The 22,438-nt window shown below is 42.8% G+C and overlaps 1 protein-coding gene across 1 annotated transcript in view; it reads right to left on the minus strand.

Moving 5' to 3' along the window:
• Nucleotides 1-6,486, minus strand: part of LOC134399626 (transmembrane protease serine 7-like) — a 32,915-nt gene extending 26,429 nt beyond the window's left edge. Inside the window, exons 1-2 of the mRNA XM_063127710.1 lie at nt 6,436-6,486; nt 3,559-3,760 (exon numbers count right to left, since the gene is read on the minus strand). Coding sequence (XP_062983780.1) covers nt 3,559-3,760; nt 6,436-6,486 — 253 coding nt within the window. The remainder of the gene's footprint in view (nt 1-3,558; nt 3,761-6,435) is intronic.
• Between the last annotated feature and the right edge of the window lie 15,952 nt (nt 6,487-22,438).

Genomic DNA, 22,438 nt, shown 5'->3' on the forward strand with positions numbered 1-22,438 from the left:
TGCATGTCTATTCATTTATATGCCCATCCTTCATGTGTGTAACCCCTTCTTAAAGTTGCAAAAATGCTTTGAGAAGGGCATGTTGATGGCAGCAACACTAGCCAATAGGTCCTCACTCTACCCAGCTCCCCACCCCACCCACATAACACAACATGCTGGAAACTCCACTACATAAGAATGTTATGTACATTTTGCTATTTAAAAAATAGAATTGTAGATGACATTACAGTGCAGCATTTTATTCACATGTGGTGAAAGAAATAGATAATATAATAGTCCAACTTCAATCTTGGAGCAAAACAAGGAAGAAAGATATTGTGCTTGTACTTCAGAATACAGAAACTAAACACTTAGCATTGGGCTGACTAGGGTCACAATTCCATAAACTGGATCAGGTGCGGGACCAGTGGCACTGGCTGGCTGCCATAACAGACTGGATGATGGCTAAAAATGGAGGCTCAATAAAGAGGCACTTAAAGAGGGGTCAATGCAGGCTTCCCCCCTTCTTTTTTTTAAAAAACCCTCCCACGATAGAATTTCGGAACAAAAACAGGTGTAGGAGGTTTACCCCTCCTCCACCCTCCCGGAGCACTGCAGTCCCAATTTGAATTGGGGCACACATGCTACACTGGAAGTGAAAAAAAACCTACCATGCATAACTTTGCTGTGCATGATTACAATAACATTTCATTTAGTCCTTGTGCCAGGCATTTTGATCATATCATGCTTGTCCTTTCTCACTTGCACTGGCTTAAAATTTATTTCTGAGCATAAGAAAAGCCATGCTGGATCAGACTGAGGGTCCATCTAGTCCAGCTGTCTTTCACACAGCGGCCAACCAGCTGTCAACCAGGGGCCCACAAGCAGGACACAGTGAAACAGCACCCTCCCACCCATGATCCTCACCAAGCAGCGTATATAGGCTTACTACCTCTGATACTGGAGATAGCACATAGCCTTCAGGGCTAGTAGCCATCGATAGCCTTCTCTTCCAAGAATTTATCCAACCACTTTTTAAAGCCATCCAAATTGGTGGCCATCACCACATCTTGTGGTAGTGAATTCCACAGTTTAACTATGCACTGTGTAAAGAAGGACTTCCTTTTATCTGTCCTGGATCTCCCACCAATCAGTTTCATGGGATGATCCTGGGTTCTAGTATTATGGGAGAGGGAGAAAATTATATCCCTATCCACATTCTCCACACCATGCATAATTTTGTACACCACTATCTGGTCTTCCCTTAGCCTCCTTTTTTCCAAGCTAAACAATCTGAGCTGTTGTAACCTGTCCTCATAGGGGAGGTGCTCCAGTCCCTTGATCATTTGAGTTGCCCTTTTTACAGCGGCCACACACTGGGTTGATGTTTTCATTGAGCTGTCCACCACAACCCCAAGATCTCTTTCTTGGTCGGTAACCTCCAGCTCAGATCCCATCAGGGCCCAATTTCAAGTGCTGGTTTTGACCTATAAAGTTCTTCACATTTTACGATCTGGCTGGGACATGCTGGGAGTTCAGGATTTCTCCCCCTGTCTAAATATGCATGGGATTGTACCTTTAGTTACTCCATGCTTACCGGCTCTACTTGCTTGGCCTCACCATGAGTAAATAATGTAGAGTATGCAAAACAAGCCACCTCCCTCTGCCAATCTAGTCAATGGGCAAAACATTCCTGCATAGTCCATATGTAACTCACTTCTCCTAGAGTGGCCAGGTGTCCTCTTTTACAGAGGACAGTCCTCCATTTGAAGGCCTCCCCTGTCCAATTCCATTTTGAAGATAAACAACTATAAGAATTGTTACCCCTTAACAGTTTGCACCTGCACAGCAGAGACCGGCACACAGATAACCTGGTTACAGTATTCCACACTGTGGTGAGACATACTATTTAAATTATAATAATTATTTCTACATTTGCATCTATCCACATAAAGAAGCATGTGCAATTTTTTTTCAAATTGCTGTATTTTTTTGTCAACTGTTCTGCTGGTATGTTTCCTCTTTTTCGATGATTCATAAGGGGGACACTATTCTACATTGCACTCCACAGATGGATCACAGTGAAAGAGGGCTGGCTAAGGTCAAGACACGCTTATACCATCTCCACGTCCAGCCAGCACTGGTAGGTGCTTCATACATCCACACACATGTCTATATGTATCATATGGGGCCAGACGCAGCACCACCCTTGTCCAACAATGTCAGACCAAGGGGTGTTGTTTTCAGAAAAATCATACAAGATACACATTAGGCTTGTGTGTGATTGTGCTGGACAGTCCATTGGGAAGAAAAGAAGCTGAAGGAGATCTTTTCAGCCCTGCCTTTGATGCTGGGAGTACAGAACCTTAGAGAAACAAAAACAAGAAAGCTCAGAGAAGTCTCTTCTTTCTGCTTATAGATTAGGCTTCATGCAACAAGGGAAGCAAAGACAGCCCTATCATTAGACAGAGTGCGGTGGCTGCCTCAGACAGCTGGTTTAGGTAGGGCTGGCACTTCCATAGAGGCCAGTTAGGTGGCCGCCTAGAGCGCCAAGGTAAGGGGGCGCCGAACGGCGCTCCTGGAAGTCGCCCTCCCACTCCCAGAGCCGCTCTGGCTGAGTGAGGACAGCTTCCGGGGGCGCCGTTCCGAAGGGTTCCCCCGGGACACTGGGGGGCGGGCAGCTCCACATTCTGACATCCGGCGCGCGGAGCTGTCTGGGGTCTCCCAGCCAAACCCAAGCCGGGACGCTGGAGGGGGGAGTAACGGCTCCACATTCTGACTTCTAGCGCATGCCGAAAGTCAGAATGTGGAGCCATCTGACTGTCCTCCCCCAGCTTCCCGGCTTGGCTTCGGCTAGGGGCTCCCAGCCAAAGACAAGCCGGGACGCTGGGGGCGGCGGCAGCGAACGGACGGAATTGGAGCTGCCCGCCCACCCCACCGCAGCGTCCCGCCAAGCCAGAAGGACTTCGGGCGAGGGACAGGTAACCTGTCTCTGCCTACCAGGGGTGGGTTGGGATACATTGTGTGGGTGTGGGTGAAAGCAGCTCACCTTGCCTAGGGCGCAAAAAAGTCTGGCACCGGCCCTGGGTTTAGGATGCCATGAAAAGGCAGCAAATTGATAGCTGTTTATTTTTGTTGTGCTTTTGTGGCAAGGTTGGGGAAGAGGCACTTGTGAGATATTATTCCACCTCAGGTGCCAAAATAACATGGCTGGCCTTGAGTATGAGGCATCTTGACTTTTGCATGTGTGTGTATGTTGCAGGGGGTGACATTTGCTGCTCTGTCTCATGCAGCAAAATGTCCTAGGCCACCACAGCTTCATTTATTTTTCCAAGATGCTGAGGAAGTATCATCTCCTAGGTTCCATGCTCCAGAAGAAGGAGTTTCCTCATTTGTCCTTTGGAGATATCTTCTGGAGGGTGGGCAGCTTACACTGACCTGTAAACATAAAATATTTTCTAAAACACTACCGCAAATCCAACTTCCCAACTGTTGCTTATACCTCTAATGGGGCCTCTTCAATCACATGTGTTAAAAGCCCTCAAAAACATTGCCTAGACAGTAGATGAAGGAACTCACCAATGAAGAGCCACAATAACGTCCAAATTATAACGCCAATAATGAAGAGCACCACGGTAAATAGGATGATTTTATTTTGAAAATTCCAGATAGATTTGTTTCTTTTAGCTTTCCTCTTCGATTTTGATGTCCTGCTGAGTTTTCTTGCAAATCTTTCCCACTTTTCTTCTAAATCTGCTGTTTGAACTGATACATTTGATACCTTAATCAAAGAGGGAGGGGGAAATAATCACTCCGAGACGAATTCACAGTATCTCCCAATTCAAATCTGCATTCTCCACCACTGAGGGCCTGGCTGCCCTTTTTGCAACATGAAGCCCTGCTGACTATATGCCACATAGTCCTACTACAGAGTTCAACAGGTCATGCAATCTAGGAAGTGTGTTTAGTATTGCAGCCCTAAGTTAAAATCCAACTAGTGTCTCCACCAATGCTACCATCAGTAGAACAGTGAGGGAGGTGATTCTCCCTCCTCCTGCAGCACACCAAAACTGCTCTGGAGCAGATCTGGCTCTGTGGAGAAGGGGGAATCACCACCTCCTTACTCCACTGACAGAAGACTTCTCTTGGAAGAGGGACACTAATTGGATTCAACCCCTAATGCCTCTTTCATTGAGGAGTACCGTACATACTGTACACTGTTTTAGATAGTCTCTTTATTATTTCACAACTACGTCTTTAGCCCATTACTATAAAGTACACACACACACACACACACACACACACACACACACACACACACACAAACACCAGTAGAGGGCATTTTCTAACACAATCAGAAAAGGTGATAGGCTGGAATCTTATGAGGTGGTATGCTGGGAGTGCCCGTATAGTGTTATTTTTGCTACAATGGTTTCCAATGCCAAAGAGGCAAGTTGTTACTAAATGTAAAAATGGCTTGCCTCTTTAGCTGTTGGACTTCAAAGAAAGCTTCCATTGTGCATCCCCTCCTGATATTTGACTTGCTACTGTAGTTGCTAGGCACTCCGTAAGTTGTTAGGTGTGTGTAGGTGGGCTCTCCTGCAAACATTCAGCTACTTGATGGATCTGATTATATTTCTTCATGCAGAGTTCTTTCCCTGAAGTTGGATTTGACTACATGGTGTTCCTTATTCCTCACTTCCCTAGGTCGTAAGATGTTTCAGGGTCAGCCTTTTCCGGGATCAGTTTCCTTGTGAAGAGATGTCCCGGAATTTTATGGTGCATCTGCTGGTTTAGAATTATACATAAGAACATAAGAAGTGCCCTGCTGGATCAGACCAAGGGTCCATTTAGTCCAGCACTCTGTTCACACAGCGGCCAACCAGCCATCGGCCAGGGATGAACAAGCAGGACATGGTGCAACAGCACCCTCCCGCCCATTTCCCCCAGCAATTGGTGCACACAGGCTTACTGCCTCGAATACTGGAGATAGCACACAACCATCAGGGCTAGTAGCCATTGATAGCCTTTGCCTCCAGGAACTTATCCAACCCCCTTTTAAAGCCATCCAGATTGGTGGCCATCACCACATCCTGTGGTAGTGAGTTCCATCTGGAAGCATTTGGATAACAAACAGATCACTTGAGAGTGCTCATTTGTAAATCAGTATCAGATTCCCCAGAAGCAAATAGCTCTTAGCACTCCATTTCGCTCTACAAACTAGACAGGCCTGAAATGGGAGTGAACGCAACACACACACACACACACACACACACACACACACTATATATATAATCAGCCCTGGGGTTGCAGTGTCAGGACCACAGAGAGTCACCAGTGGAGGTTTCCTTCCTGATGCAAATAGCTTCAAGGGGCAATTTTCATCAGGCCCATGGAAGGAGCAAAAGGGTTAAGCTCTCCTTCTTTGCCCTGTTGCTCACTCCCCTTCCAGTTGCTATTTCCATTTTGTTTAAATGTGTATGCAATTAACATCACATCTAGTTTGATCTTCAAACTCGTTTACTGTCTCTTTTATAACAGACTGTTTCTCTCTAACCCCAAGCCCATGGGTATGGCCAGTAGGTAGTACCCACCAGCCATCAAAGTTCATTCATGTTCATCTAAGCTAGTAGTATCCATTAAAGATGCATATTTCACTATTGAACTTAAAACAAAATTTAAAAAATCACCTAAATCCAAAGAAGATACTTACAACTGTATTTAACAGATATACTTTTTTTAAAGATTCTATTCTTCAACTCCTTCACAGAGGCTTGTGTCTAATGTACAGTATAAAACCTCTTGAACTTCTTGCAGTTTTTGTTCCATCATGCTTTTTGGCTGGGCACTATTAGCAGAACAGTACATTTGTGATGTACATATCTTCTCTAGGAGCAGCACATTTTATAGCCGACTGTTACGATTCAACTATCTCAAATGAGTTCTTAATCTGTTAGAGAACAATGTGCTTTTTTTTCTTGTTCCTGTTCTAATTATGCATTGCAGAATTCATTCCTGTTAATAAAGCAATTTAAGTATCACAGAACACTGAATTATTTAAATCCTTCTCTTCCTTTTTACCACATGTCAGCTCTCCAGGATAACAGTTACTATGCCAACTAGCTGAATGCTGACTATATTTAGACACACTGTTTAACTTTTTCTGTCTTTTCCTTTCTTTTCCTTTGTATCCAGAAATGACATTAGTTGTAATAGAAATACACCTCAGCTCACAACACAGATCTACCACCATGAACAAACACTTCGTAATATTGCATACAAATAAATACACATCACTTTTCACCTGAAAATATTATTTAATATTAAGAGCTCTATTTACAGTGGCAGTTAACTGCATGAACCACTTTCAGAATTCACAAGCTGAACACATTTATGACAAATGGAACATATTGGTGTTGAAACAGGCATAATATTACAGTACAGTGGCTTACTTACACTTAATTCATCTTCAGGTTTAGCAGGTTTATCACTGGTTTGTTCATCCATTGTAGGATTTTTATTTTTATTTCTTAAAAAATGAAACAAAGCTCACACCAAGTGCTACAGGTACGTTCTGCTAAGGACTGTTAGGAACAATGTTTGAAGAGGGACTAATAACACTGTCCAAGAGGACTTGCAAGGTATGGCATCAATTTACATTCAAGAATTTCCATTGGTAATTCCATCTGCCCCATCCTCCTGTTGTTGCAAACATTGAACAGAGCATTGTCAAGTAGCACTAGGCTCCAAATTTGGCTGCCAAAATCATCTTCCAAAATGTTTTAATTATTCTCATTTTAAAACTGATAGCGGTGAACGTTAGCGACCCACACAGCAAGAGACCCTGACAGTCACATCCTGGGCATGTTTATTTGGAAGGCCCGCTGAGTTCTTTGAGGCTTACGCTCATTCAGACATGCATGGGACTATCATCCTAATGGGCTAGAAGCAGATGTCCTCACCCAGATAATCTCAGGAATGGTAATTCATTTTATTTATATTTATTATTAACATGTATATACTGCCCGATCTGTTAAAAAGCCATCACGATAATGTACAACAATTTAAAACAAAACAATAAAAACATCAAAATTACATATTTTGGAAGGCTGAATTGAAAAGATGCATCTTTACACCCTTTCCAAAGGCTAAGAGAGTGGGTGCCAATTGTAGTTCTTGAAGGAGCTCAGCCCATAGTTTAGGGACAATACAGGAAAAAGCCCTTATACATGTGTCTGACAAATGGGCCTTTGTGGGTAATGGTGCCCTCAGAAGGGCCTCTCCTGCAGATCTTAACATTCTGGCAAGTTTATAGTGAGATAGGCGGTCACTTAAATACCCATGTTCTAAACTGTTTAGAGCTCTAAAGGTCACAACCAAAACTTTGAATTGTGCCAGGAAAGCAATGGACAACCAGTGCAGGTCTTTCAGGACAGGTGTAATATAGTCCTGATACCTGCACTGGTTAGCTCCCTACCTGCTGCATTTTGCACCAGTGGAAGCTTCCAGACACTCATCAGGGGTAGCCTCATGTCGAAAGCACTGCAATACTCTAAACAACAAGAAACTAAGGCATGGATAACTGTTGCCACGTCAGACAATTTCAGGAAGGGTTGTAGCTGCTGCACCAAGCGTAATTGTGCAAAGGTACTCCTTGCCACTGCCGCCACAGTGGACTGAGAGAAGGGCCTCCCTAGAGGATCTTAAAACCCAGTCTGGCTAGTGGGGGGATAGGAAGTCTTTCGGGTAGCCTGGTCCCAGGCCTAGTCCCAAACTACTAAGAAGGAGAAGCAACAGGGACATCATATTCAAGAAATCAGAGAGTTGATCATGAATTTCATGTGTGACAAGTGTTTTTTTCTCCATTACCACTAGATTCTTTTTATTTTCTCAAGGGACATTCCTCACCTTCAGACACATTGCCCTCTCAGATATGTGACTCTTAAGGATGTCAATGGATTAAAGATTTCTTGTTGTTGATTAAACATCTGGCATGTAAATGAAACCCATCAATTAAATACGATTTTGAAAATCGGATCAGCCAGAATTAAAGACTTGTATTTGGGGGGGAAAAATCTGTGTAGCTCCAGACTCAATGTATGTCATTAACAGAGCTTCTGAAATAAAACATCTGGTTTATTATAATGTAATTGTAGTAACACAGCAAATTGAAGTGACCATATACAGATGGAAAATGTAGTTTGCCTATTACTTCTCTGTGATTTGCAATGGCTGAAGAAAGGGTAGCCAAGCACATATCTCAGCTAATCATCCATCTGTCTCCCTATGACATTTTGAGGACAAGGAAAATGCACCAATTGCATTTAGCTAACCCTTTGCCTCATTACCCTTTTGTCCAAGTGACCAGCTAAAAATCTTCACTGGCGTCTCTTTCTGCTGATGTGATATATTAGCCAGCTCTTAAACACACACAAACTTGAGCATCTATCAGTATCCCATCCCAGAAAACACAACTTCATCCCTCTTGCAACAAAATAAGTTTCAAAATAGAGGCAGTCACCACATTGTATCTATAACCACTTAGGGATGCAGTTAGGTATAACCTAGATAGATAGATAGATAGATAGATAGATAGATAGATAGATAGATAAAATTTTAATAAAACAAAACAAAACATAAAGAAGAAAAGGAAACAATGTAGCCACATAGATTTGAATATATCATTTTCAATACATGCCCATGAAATGTGTATGTGTGTGTATGAAAGCACAGCTAAGAATTATACATGCACTTCAGCAAAGGCAAACCAAATATTAGGGATGTACTCCGCTTCTAATCGGACCGGCGAATTAGAAGCGGAGCGGGGGGCTTCGCCTGCCCTTAAGGCGGAGGCGAAGAGGATTGGGGGGCCGGCGGAGCGTGGCGAAGAGGATCGAGGTGAAGGCGGATCCTTCGCCTCGATTCGGAGCTCCGCCGAAAAGGTAAGTGGGGTTTACCGGGCCCTGCCGCTGTCGCTGTTGCCCATGCGGCGACAGCAGCAGGGCCTGGTAACCCCCCCCTCCTCTCCCTTACCTGCCTCCGTCCGTGGTCCGTCAGCATCTTGCACATCACGTCTCCTGTGTATCCATTTATTCTCACTTTTAAAAAGAAAGGTATAATTACAGAAAATCATAAGAAATAAAATCCAGGTAGGTCAGGGAGCCTGGCAGGCACCAAGAAATATGTCTGTAGGCATATTGATGCCAATGGGCACCATATTGGACATTGGGCAAAGGGTGGCAGCTGCTGCTGCTGATAATGTTGGAGACACCAGAATTATTGAAATCTTAAGAATTGGTGTCTGATTTTGCTTGCTTTTCTCTTTCCTTCACATCCTTTCCCTCCCCTTTTCATGTCCTTTAGAACATAGGCCTGAAGGCAGGACCTTCTTGTTCATTATTGATCTAATGTATGTTGCTCTGGAAGGACTTTTGGTTGAAGAGCTGGGTAAAAAATGGGATAGTTAGATAGCACTGAATTTACTGTCAGAACATGTGGTGGTGTCTGCTAGCTTAGATGGCTTTAAAAGGGAATCAGACAGATCTAAAGAAGATAGATCTAACAAAAGCTATTAGCCATGACAATCACATGGATCTTCAATGTCCAAAGGTAGTATAACTTAGAATAATAGATACTGGGGACTTGTAACAGGGGGAGCTGATGCTGTCATGCCTGTTGCTTGGTTTCCTGGAAAGTATCGGGAGGAGAGACCTCGGTTGGAAAGAGCCAGGTCCTGGACTAGATGGACTCCTTGCCTGAACCAGCAATATTTTTTCTTATAGAAGTGTAAAGGCTGTGTTTGAGAATGATTTAATGAAAACATGTTTGGCTGTTTCCCTTGTGACTGGAATAACTTTCAGGGGGCTGGGAGGAATGTCCTTTCTCTCCTGACTACAGTACTGCTCTCTTCGAAGCCTTCCACTTGTTCTCGTGATCCGATTCCTTCTCGGGTCTTTATTAATCTTATCCCTGCTATCCTCCCTTCCTTGCTTCATATTATTAATTTTTCTTTGTCCTCCGGTTCATTTCCTTCTGCTTTTAAACATGCTACAGTCTCTCCTATTCTCAAGAAATCTACTCTTGATGTGCTTTCTCTGTCTAACTACCGACCTGTCTCTTTGTTGCCTTTTGTTTCAAAGATCCTGGAGCGTGTGGTCTACTCTCGTTGTCTTGATTTTCTTTCTAGTAACTCTGCTCTGGATCCTTTTCAATCTGGATTCCGTCCTTTGCATTCCACTGAAACAGCCCTTACTAAGATTACCAATGATCTTCTTATTGCCAAGTCTAAAGGCCTTTATTCCGTTCTTATTCTCCTTGATCTAACTGCAGCCTTTGACACGGTTGATCACGATCTTCTTTTGGATTCCCTTCATGACCTCGGATTTTGTGGCTCTATCTATAACTGGTTTGCCTCCTATCTAGCGGGTCGCTCTTTCAGCATGTTGGCTAATGGCAGCTCGTCTTCTTCTTTTCCCCTTTCAGTAGGGGTTCCGCAAGGCTCGGTGCTTGGCCCGTTGTTGTTTTGTTTATACATGTTGCCCTTGGGTAATCTTATTCAATCTCATGGCCTCCAATATCATCTGTATGCCGATTATATCTTATACACAATTATATCTTTCATCTCCGGATCTTTGTCCTGATGTTCACGATCGTATCTCGGCATGTCTTTCAGATATCTCAGCTTGGTTGCTTCATCGTCGTTTGAAACTTAATATGGCAAAGACTGAATTGCTTGTTTTTCCTCCTAAACCTTCTCCTCATCTCTCATTCTCTCTTACTGTCAATGATGTTACACTTACTCCAGTCAAGGAAGCTCGTAGTCTTGGCTTTATTTTTGATTCATCGCTCTCCTTTATTCCTCATATTGAGGCAGTAGCTAAATCCTGTCGTTTTCCCCTGTATAATATTGCCAGGATTCGATCATTTTTGTCTGTCTCTTCTGCCAAGACTCTTGTTCATGCATTGGTTATTTCTCGGTTGGACTACTGCAACCTTCTTCTCACTGGCCTTCCTTCTTCTCATATCAGTTCATTGGTTTCTGTTCACCACTCTGCCGCAAAGATCATCTTCTTGGCTCGCCACTCTGACCATGTTACTCCACTTCTGAAATCTCTTCATTGGCTTCCAATTCACTTCAGAATCCAATATAAACTTCTCCTGTTGACCTACAAAGCTTTTCACTGTCTAGCTCCTTCCTATCTTTCCTCTCTCATCTCACACTCCTGCCACATTACCTTGCCCAAATACACAAACTCCACTCATGTGCAGGGCATCATAGGAGCAGCAGCCCCTCCCTCCTAGCTCACTTATTCATCCTGTTTGAAACAATACAATCTGAGGGGGGAGTGTGGCAGTTGCCTCTAGCAACCACCCCAGGACCTACAGCGCCCCATGAAAGCTGCATGTGAAGCAAAATGGATAAAAACAAACCTGGGGGCTGTCTTGACAGCGCTGCCTTGCTGACATATTTAGGGAAATTCGGAACTTGCTCTGCTGCAGGGTGGTAGCTCTTCACCTCACTCTGGAGAAGAAGATGGGGGTTTGACCTTACTTCTTCTTCTTTTTTAACTCGCAGCTTTATGGGAAACAAACAAACAAACAAGAATTGCAACCAAATTTTCCTGGATAGCAGTTTCCTATATGAATTGAAAAATGGTTAAAGGAATACCATTGTAGAATCATAGAATAGCAGAGTTGGAAGGGGCCTATAAGGCCACAGAGTTCATCCCCCTGCCTCTTGAATGCAGTAATCCACCTTAAAGCATACCTGACAGAAGGTTGTCCAGCTGCCTCTTGAATGATTCTAGGGTGGGAGAGCCTACGGCCTCCCCAGGTAATCGGTTCCATGTTCATACTGCTCTCTTGTTGCAAGAAAGACACAAATCGAGATCAAGAAGATGGGAGAAACTGTTTGTTGTAAGCTGAAACTTGCCAGAAAAGGTCCACTGACATAATTAACCTGATAGTTTAATGTTTGTCTTTTCCTTTTTCCTTTTTTTGCCATAACATAGAACACCTGGTCCCTTGCTCTTTTCCCCCTGGAGATTCTAGGCCATGTGCACACTGCAGAAAAAGGATGTGATTATGATCATTGCAGTTATTCTGTACCAGATGAGACCGTCACACACAACAAAGAAGACACTATTTTACAGAGGGGAGATTCAGGCTTCAATCTTATACCCACTAACTTGTAACTAAGGTCCGTTAAAATCAATGGGATTTACTTTTGAGTAGGCATGCATTTTTAGGATCATAATCCTACAGATATAGGACTGGACTTAAATATTTATATGGAATTAGGCTTGTATGTGACATTGCTGAACTCCAATGAACTGCATTTAAATGTGGCCCTAACGTGTAGGGTTCACTTCCCCAGTATATTACACAACATGAGTGGCCCAAAGATACCATGGAGTCCTAAGATTACATACCGAAAGAAAATGTATTACCAAATAATAAAAGGCTGATCAGACATGTATTTTGATCATTGGACAATAATTTTAACATTAATTTCAGTAATTTCAAACCTCCCATCATGCTGATTGGGGATAATGGAGACTGTAGTCTAATACATCTGTCTCCTGGTTTCAGTCTTCCCCATTTTTGTGAGATGTATTGCATTTCTATTTCAGTTATAGTAATCATTTCTTAATTTGCAACTCTACCAATAAATTAACATATGACAATTTTATGCAAATCTGCATCCTCTTTTGTCCCCTTTTGTGGATGATGTGTTTCCTTTTCAGATGGGGTGGGGTGAGGGGCAGTGTATATGTAGCCACCCTACTGTGAGGTGAAAAGAACTTTTGAAAGTTGATTTATACAAAGGGGCTGCTTTCAGTTGCTCAGTATGGCACAATGGCTGTGTGGCGATCTATTAGTGAGGAGATGTTCATCACAAACACCAGATAATTGTTAAACATTCATCTTAAAGTTGTGAAAGCAATTGGAAGCGACATTCATCTGTATAGATACAGTTTCAGAAAATCAAATACCAGACAGCTCTGTGCTACCGTTCCGTGCCAGATGAATCCCTAAAACTGCTTTTATTCAACTACAGCAAACAATCATTCATTCCACTATGAATTACCACCTTTATCTACATCCAAGTCTCCAATTTGCCTGCATCAACCCTATTCCAGTGGGAACTTAAGGTACAGAAAATTGTAGATTTGGATTCTTAAGGGACTCCTCATATTACACAAGGACAGCTCTCACAGCATAGCCTATTGTGAAAGAGAGGCACATGTGACGTTTAGTGGCTTTGCAACACTACAGCAGCTCACAGAGACAATTCTTTCTTCTGCACTTTTGGTCAAAATTCATGCTTAATACATAATACATATCATGTGTACAAGAGTCCATTTAAGTTCTCTCTCATACATGACTCTGTGCCAGAATAAATGATTGCATGGTTGTTCTCTGGAAATAGGGAACTCATGTATAAAATAGAAAAAAGGAAAAGATTCGACAGCAGAAACAAAGAGTATTAAAGTTCATATGGCATGAATTTAACTGATATACAGATCCTAGCATGAAAACCAATTGCCTTATACAGGAATAATACTCATGCATGCAAATCATACATCAAAGTTGTGAAATTGACTACAAATGCTGTTTAAAGAGAAGTGCCAGGGCATGATAATTGGCTGGATAAGTGCCAATAAGCTGAAACTCAATACAAACAAGATGGAGGTACTGTTAGTGGATGGTTTGTCAGCCCAGCTGAATGGTGTTCAACCTATTTTGTAGGGAGATCTGCACCCCTCCCAAAGGATCAGGTTCATAGGTTGGGTGTGAGCCAAGATCCAGCACTGTCGCAGGAGGCTCAGGTACCCTTGGTGGTCCAGAGAAGGGATAGGTGAGAAATTTGCTTTATCAAGACTGTTCTGTTTTAAAAATGGATTTACCTGATTTGTAACTCTGAGTTAAACGTAGATCTCAATGCAATTTGCAGTCAGAAATCCATACTATTCCGAGCTTGAGATGCATTCTGCAAAACAACCCTTCCACCAAAAAAGTGTTCAATAACTTCCGCACATTTGAAAATATGCAGGGAGAACTGCAAATTTCTCAAACATGTACAGATATTCTTTAGTCAATGGCTCTATGTATCCAAAATGCATACATTTGAAAAATGTACACAAAAATGGTCAGGAGGCTTGTAGTGAACCGGGACAGAACAAACTTGGTAGTGGAAAATGAAGAAATTTGATGAGGTTGAGACTGACAAATTCTCCCATCCTGGTTATCAGTTTAGACTGATGTGTCAACTATGATCCTACCTGGACAGAGGTAGCCTGTAGTTCTCCATGTTCTGGTAATCTCTCGTTTAGATCGCTGCAGTGCATTCTATGTGGGGCTGCCTTTGAAAACAGCCTGATAACTTCAGTTGGTCCAAAATAGGATGATTCCTATGATACATACTATCCCTATCTCAATATAGGCCTGTTAAGAACATAAGTTGAGCCATGCTTGATCAGACCAAAGGCCTATCTAGTCCAGCATTTGGTTCACACAACAGCCAACCCAGGCCCTGTCTACACGCCGTACTGAAGGCGCAGGCATGCACCCCCAGTACGACCCCAAAAAGATGGTGTAGATGGCAGCTAAGAAGAGACGGAGGAGACGGCGGCTGGGGAACTGGCCGCGTCCTTGCTGCCACCACCTCCCCGCCGGCCTCCTGCTGCCGGGGTAAGAGCAACCTGGGTCGGAGAGCTCGGCGGAAGCGGAAGCCGAGCTCTCAGACCCGGGTCGCTCTTACCCCGGCAGCAGGAGGCCGGCGGGGAGGCGGCGGTGGCAAGGACGCGGCCAGTTCCCCAGCCGCCGTCTCCTCCGTCTCTTCTGGGCTGCCGTCTACACCATCGTTTTGGGGTTGTACTGGGGGCGCATGCATGCGCCTTCAGTACGGCGTGTAGACAGGGCCCCAGGGCCATTGTATGCTCTCCTGACACCTGAGGTGGGAGAGCGCACATGCATCTCTGATGTGTCTGACTGACTGCGCCCTACCACATCTCCCCTGCCATGTCTCCACCCATATCTCCCACGCTCCTACCGTGTCTCCCCCCCTCCTGCTGTGTCGCCCACCTACCTCCCCATTTCTACTGGTGCTAGTGCCACTGCGACCCTCTGAAGAGCTATAAAAAGCCATTGGCTGGGTTCTCCTGAGAACTGGCGAGGCCCAAATGCCTGGCTCTGTGGGAATCTTTCCTCAAAGCCAGGCATTGTGGGAGGGCTCTCCCTGGAGATCGCCTGCAGTACAGAGAGGGAGAAAAAGTCTCCCTATCCACTTTCTCCATACCATGCAAGTAGTAGAAGGTGTATAACTTTCATCAAAGTGACAGGTGAGTGGGGTACACTACTCATGCATAAATTAGAATCATAGAATAGTAGAGTTGGAAGGGTCCTATAAAGCCATCGAGTCCAAACCCCTGCTCAATGCCGGAATCCACCATAAAGCATACCTGACAGATGCTTGTCCAGCTGCCTCTTGAATTAGTACACCTGTATCATGTCTCCCCTTACTCTCTTTTTCTCTAAGCTAAACAATCCCACATACATAACGTTTCCTAGTAGGCATATTGTTCTAGCCCCTTGATCATTTCGCTTGCCCTTTTCTGCACCTTCTCCAGCTCTACAATACCCTTTTCTCTTTTTTTTTTTAGTTTCGGTGACACACAGTATTCCAAGTGAGTTCACACCATAGTTTTGTATACAAGCACTATGATCTTGTGCAGTTTTATTTTGAAAGACTTTAGTTGCATTTCCTTGCAAGTGACGACTGTTTTGCTTATGGCAAGAGAACACCATATTCAGAGCAATGGAGGCTTTTAAAAAAGTTCCAGCTCAGACAGCAGGTAACAGTCACACATGCCCTCACACTGATCTCTGATTTCGCTGGAATGCCACTCTGCATATCTATAAAGTTGTGCAACTTTTCCTTTTCTATTTTGGCTAGGTTCCTGTGCCTTTAACAGCTGCATGACAAGCAGAAATTCAACAGCTGAACCTTTTCCAGGCATGAAGATGCTTCACAGAATACTTGATCCATCTCTGTACAAGTTGTAATGCAGTAACTGAGAAATGAGACGGCTCAGCATTTCACAGAGATTCACCCAAGTCACTGTCCTTCGTACATTGAGGCCGGGCAACCCATTTAAGCTAAAAAATCTTCACATTCAGGTTGAACGTTGTAGTTCAGTTACTTCTGATCCAAACATTATGTCAGCCATACCAGATTCCTGCATTAAAGGAATTAATAAAGCAATTATACATACTCATCATTTTTCAGCCTTTTCACAAACCATCTGCAATCTCCCACATTTTTACCCTTTTGCTCACAACCATTGCGTTTCTCACAACTAAGGATGTAACATAAGGCTGAATTTAGTCCCTTTAATTTTTTAACTTACATACCTTGATTCAGGGATGGAGAACTTCTGACCCTCCAGATGTTTTGGCCTACAACTCTTATTCAACATAGACAATGGTGAAGGATGATGGGAATTGTTGGCCAAAACATCTAGAGGACCACAAGTTGCATACCCTTAATTCTTGGGTCTTAAGCCATTTGTTCATTTTAATTATGTCATATTAAATATATATGGGCAGGAATCACTCTTGAGCTTCTACATGATGGAAACCAAAAGTTGATGAAAGTAACATGGGGTCATGTGGCTCTGCGCATAGAGCACACTGTCCTCTTTCGCGGCTGCCTTTCCATGCTGTGGGTGATTCCTGTACTCTGAGTGTAAGCAAGATAAGTGCTGCAGAAAGGAGGTCAATCCTGCCTACCAGAAATATGTAGGCAATGCAAGATCCATGGCCTAATGACTCCATAAGTACCAATGCTACTGCAATAGATTCTAGTCCATGTGCATTGCATTACCTAGAGCAGGAGTGACCAGAAAGTAGATCTCCAGATGTTTTGGAGAACAATTCCCAGCATTCTTGACTATTGGCTATGCTGGTAGAGAGATCTACATTCTGCCCATCCCTGGCCCAGAACATCTCTCTTTAGCACTACCTCTGGTATATCCCCGTATGTCCCACCTTTATTCAACCTATGCACTAATGTCCGCACTGACACTACCAACAAAGCACACTGTGTAATGTGAGACACATTGTCTAGAGCATTTCTGGGTATGCATAGGGTGAAGGCAAGGTTCAATATCACTGTTCTGAGAATATACATAAAACAGATTGTCCAATACTAAAATGAGATTGGTCTGTGCAGAATTAGATGCAGTGAGGGGGGAGAATGGAGGTGTTTGGAAAGCTGCACCAATTATAAGTGAGAATGAGGGTTAGATGGAAAGCAGTGGATCAAAACAGTGAAGGAATTGAAAGGGAAGGTGCTGAAGTGTAGAGAGATTAAGAGCTTTTCTACTTTAAGCAAAAATCCCACAGCCTTACTGGGGCTTTGTCTTCCAGAGCCTTCGTGGGTTTACAATTGGCACAATACACGTGTTTCACCCCACTTGATCTTGCCAGCTCCTTCCCATAAATTTTATTTATACCACCAGCAGATGTTGCTGCTATATTGCATGATTTAGATTTATTACTGCATTTCAGTGACTTATAAAATGGCGGATTCCCACTCGAAAACAACGAGAGAGGCCTCAGAGGTTGACAATGGCGTGAAAAGGACCTGCATGCCTCCAAGAGTGAACAATCAAATGCACACGATAAATGCTTCTTGTAGGGACAGCCTAAGATGGCTTCGAGGAGATAAGACAATTGAGAGCAGGAAGGAGCAGAACCACAGGAATGGGAGGAAGAATGAACGGGAAGGAACATCTATCCATAAAACACCCCCAACCATACCCTTCTGGTTGCCAAGCTAACAACTAGATAATAATATTGAATGAATCAATGCACCACCAGAATTTACTATGATTCAACTGGGTGTTTCAACTTCCTGCTGCTGAAATAAAAAGAAATTGGGGGAGGGGGGAGGAATTCCAAGTTGCTCACCTGCTAGTTTGGATTCATAGGAATCCTAATCATTTTTATTTATTTATTACATTTTTATACCGCCCTATAGCCGAAGCTCTCTGGGCAGTTCATAGCATTTTGGAAGTATTCTATACCAACCTAAAAAACAACAGCACCCAAACATATCTAGTAACAACCTTAAGCACTGGACTGATAAATATGAACTACATCAGTATTTCAGTCTCTATTTGTGCTTTCACATTTCCGTTTACTCAACAACAGGAACCACGCACTCATCCGCAAACCCATCATATTTCATTGCATTTCACACATTACTGAGCAAGCACTTCAGCAAGATGTAGCTTAGAGACATGAAGATGGGGCTTTTAGAAAATGTCCTCTAAATGAGAAACATTAATTAGTTTATCGTTTACAGTGCAATAGACACGAGATGCGCAAAAGCTTAAGAGTAGGTTGCCATGTCCCTACCATGTGTGACACCATCGTGATTTGTGAATTTGTTTTCACAATACAATCCATTCCTTCTTTGACAGGAACAATTTACTGAATGAGCATTTTTCATGCCAAGAAAACACTCTTTCTTTGTCTAGCTACACGCACACCCACGCACACGCGAGACAATATCTGGGGAAAACTTAGATAATTATTTGTATTATGGGAACACTTACTTTTGATTGTATAAACCAGCTATAGATAGAACTATCCTGATTCAACAATGCTTGTTTATACAAGTAGAGAATGTCAAAATGTTTAGGATACATTGGATGCTGTGATAAGATACATTTTTGTGAACCGCCCAGGGAGCTTCGACTGTTGGGCAGTATAAAAATGCAATAAATAAATAAAAATAATAAATAATGCATCATAGGGCTATTTAAATTATTGACTTCAGTGGGGTTGTGGATCTGAAATTCAAATGATGCCCATTTATGTACAACCATTGCTATTGTTTACAGGCTCGTTTGTAATAAGATGAAACAGAAAAGAATTAAGGAATCCGAAAGCAAGAGACTGTAACTTCCTGGCCTTTGATTAGCCATATAAACAATTTTTAGTCTATAGCAAATTAAGGGTTATGTCCAATGGTGGCTTTGCCTTGATGGAAAGTCCTTTCATTCACAAAAGTCAGTGCATCCAATTTTCAATGACACCCCTCCCCCCAGACACAGACACAGTTATGTTCCCTGTTCACCCAGAAGAGCTGTTTCTGAGGGTTGGAGAACCCCCTGGAACAGAATAGGTTATGGCATGGAGGATGACAGTAAGTAGTGGGGGATCTGTGAAATTGTGTGCATCAACTTAATAGCCTTTCTGCCCGAAGCATTTATGGTGCACTCGTGATTCCTCACTCACAATACTTTGCAGGTGCATTACACAATGTTGTCATCCTCCAGGGCTTCTCCCATGCTTTGCAAATATTATAGCAGTCCCCCCCTGCAACTAAGCCTGATATTTTTGTGAATGGCAGCATGAAAACCTGACGTATTCATGCAGTTCCACTATACCACAGTGCTACATACTAGCTGTGTAACAGAACATGTAGAAAGGCAGAGAAAGAAACCCCCCAGAAATAAACATGTGTAAAGGAGCTGATCTTAATCCCACAAAGAATCTGGAAGCAGAAGCCTCGGTAAAGTGGTCGTTTTAAAGCCTCATGTAGCAAAGCCCTTTGTGCATGGAAGTCCTTTCTACTAAAACACACTGGATACAACCCTAAGGGTTTATTATCTACTATATGTTCTTCTTTTAAACTGAAGCCTTGCCTGCACTATAAACTACACCATTACATGGCTCAGTCCCCAAGTGTGGCCAGTCTGTTTCCAAGTGGTGCAGTGGCTCCAGGACTTGCAGTGAAGTAGGGCCAGCACTTCTTGATTAGCAGAGACACTGACATTGACCCTGTTCAGACAACAAGCTAAACCATGATAGTTAAGTCTTTGGGGCTAAACGTTATGGCTTATGTGAACCATTCCTAACCATGCTGGCTACATAATCACAGTTTAAACATGCTTACTAACCACTTGTTGCAAAAGGGTTAGCAGCCTAACCATGGCTTAGTGTGTTGTCTGAACAGGCTTATCATCTTCCACCCCCTTCAGGATTCCCTGTTCCCTCTGAGCTTAGCTGCAATTTTTCTCAGTAGCGCTCTCTCTCTCTTAATTTTTCAGTCAATGATATATAGTGCCTGGTTGTAATGCACAGTATTTTGGGGTGGCCTTGGCCATTAAGACCCATTAGCTTTACAAAAGCCCTGCTCCTGGTGGAGATAAACTACTTAGAATTGGTTTGTCCATATGGATCAACACAGCTGCCAGAATTATTGGATTTTCCTCGGAGATGTGGCTACAGGACTGTCACGATGAGGGCCTGCACTCCCAAATTTGCCAGTACACCATTGCTGCTTCCACGAATCCTTTCTTCTAGGACTGATACGTTGGAAGACCAGTTGAAGAGATTTTCTATCAAGAGAGCCCTTCCAGAGAAATCTCATTAGAAGTAAAGGTCATGCACAGTATCCATTATAACATTTATCACAACTATAGCCATGGTTACGGCCACCCCAACATATTGTTAAGTCTTTATTTTATAACATTATTTAAGGTCACAGATGATGCATTTACAGAAACATGGGGCCCTAAACAATTATCATGTAGGAGGAAGCACAAAACACACGTGTAGCTCAACGTTTTACTGAACCTGGTCACTTGGCAAACCCCATGAGCCTAGGGTGACCATATTTTAGAAACCAAAAAGGAGGACAACATGGCTTGTCCAGCACCAAGGGGGTGTGCCCACCCGAACATAGCCTTGGTCACATGTCTGATTTTACAGCACACATTTAAGACAAAACTGTTCTACATAACATCTTAATGTTAAAATCACTGAAATAAAGAACAAGTGAGAGATTCAATGTATCTGAAATTAACTTCACTCACTCCAACTTTTGTAGGTTTTGCTGTACTTTGAAGCTTTTGCTGTACTCTGTGTGTTACATTCTCCCCTTCCCTCAAATATCTTTTCTGACTGTATCTTCACTCATTGCAAGCTGCTGTTGTTGTTAACAGGGTTTGCTACTGGCCCCAGATCTGTTTCAAATTTGGTATGGCTAAAGCTCTACCTAAAAGCTATCATGGCTCCAACTTTCAGCTCTTTATCTTTAAAAATGACAGTTTAAAAATAATAATTTTAAAACCTCATTTTTAAAAAAATTCCTAAAAAATCAATGGATGAAATGGATCTGTTTCAAATTTGGTGTGGCTAAAACTCTACCTAAATCCTATCATGGTACAAAGTTTCATCTCTTTATCTTTAAAAATGACAATTTTAAAAATAATAATTTTAAAACCTCAATTTTAAAAAAATTCCTAAAAAAATCAATGGATGAACGGATCTGTTTCAAATTTGGTGTGGATAAAGCTCTACCTAAATCCTATCATGGTACAAAGTTTCATCTCTTTGTCTTTAAAAACCTGGACAAATCAGGGCAAATCCAGTCATATGGTCACCCTACATGAGCCAACTGTCCATCTAAACCTGCTCTATTTAGCCAGAGGATTGGCTGCAGTAACACCTCCATTTCTTCTTCATCACCACTGCATCTGCACAGAGCCACCTCATTTTAGTAGCAAAGACTCCATTTCATGTGGATAGGGAGACCTTTTTCTCCCTCCCCCATAGTAATAGAATCCGGGGTCATCCCATGAACCTGATTGGTGGGAAATTCAGGACAGATAAAAGGAAATATTTCTTCACACAGCACATACTTAAAAAATGGAATTCACTATCACAAGATCTAGTGATGGCCACCAATTTGGATGGCTTTAAAAGGGGATTGGACAAATTCCTGGAGGAGGCTATCGATGGCTACTAGCTCTGAAGGCTATATCCTACCTACAGTATCAGAGGCAGTATGCCTATATACACCATTTGCTGGGGAACATGGTTGGGAGGGTGCTGTTGCACTCATGTCCTGTTTGTGGGTTCCAGGTTGACAGCTGGTTGGTCACTGTGTGAACAGTATATACTAGATGGACCCTTGGTCTTATCCAGAGTGGCTCTTCTTATGTTCTTATTTAACTCCTCAATGGGCTTCCTTCTGCACGTTACCTTAAAAAACAAAACACTAAAGCTGAAAATGTAAGGGGGGAATTGAATATCCTCAATGGCCCACAAACCTCCTGTGGCTACAATTTGTGCTTGAAAGATGGGATAGGGAAGAGCTGCTGTGCAGTAAATGAAAAAAAGGCCTGGAGATGATTAACACCATTTCTCTTGCTTATTTAACAACCGCGGGTGATAGGAACAACTGAAATGTTTAATGACAAACAAATCGCATTTGCTAATGAACGTGCTCTCGCAGTGTAAAACTGCCACAGCATCACTTTCTTGCCTTCTGCCTTCTCTTTGTCAGTTAAAGCTTGTTAGTATATTGTATTACTCTAAAGTCCCTGGGCACTGATTTAATTGGACTAGATATCCTGGATTTCTGCTTATTATATTT

This window comes from Elgaria multicarinata, chromosome 5 (genome assembly GCF_023053635.1).
Source record: "Elgaria multicarinata webbii isolate HBS135686 ecotype San Diego chromosome 5, rElgMul1.1.pri, whole genome shotgun sequence".
NCBI lineage: Eukaryota > Metazoa > Chordata > Lepidosauria > Squamata > Anguidae > Elgaria > Elgaria multicarinata.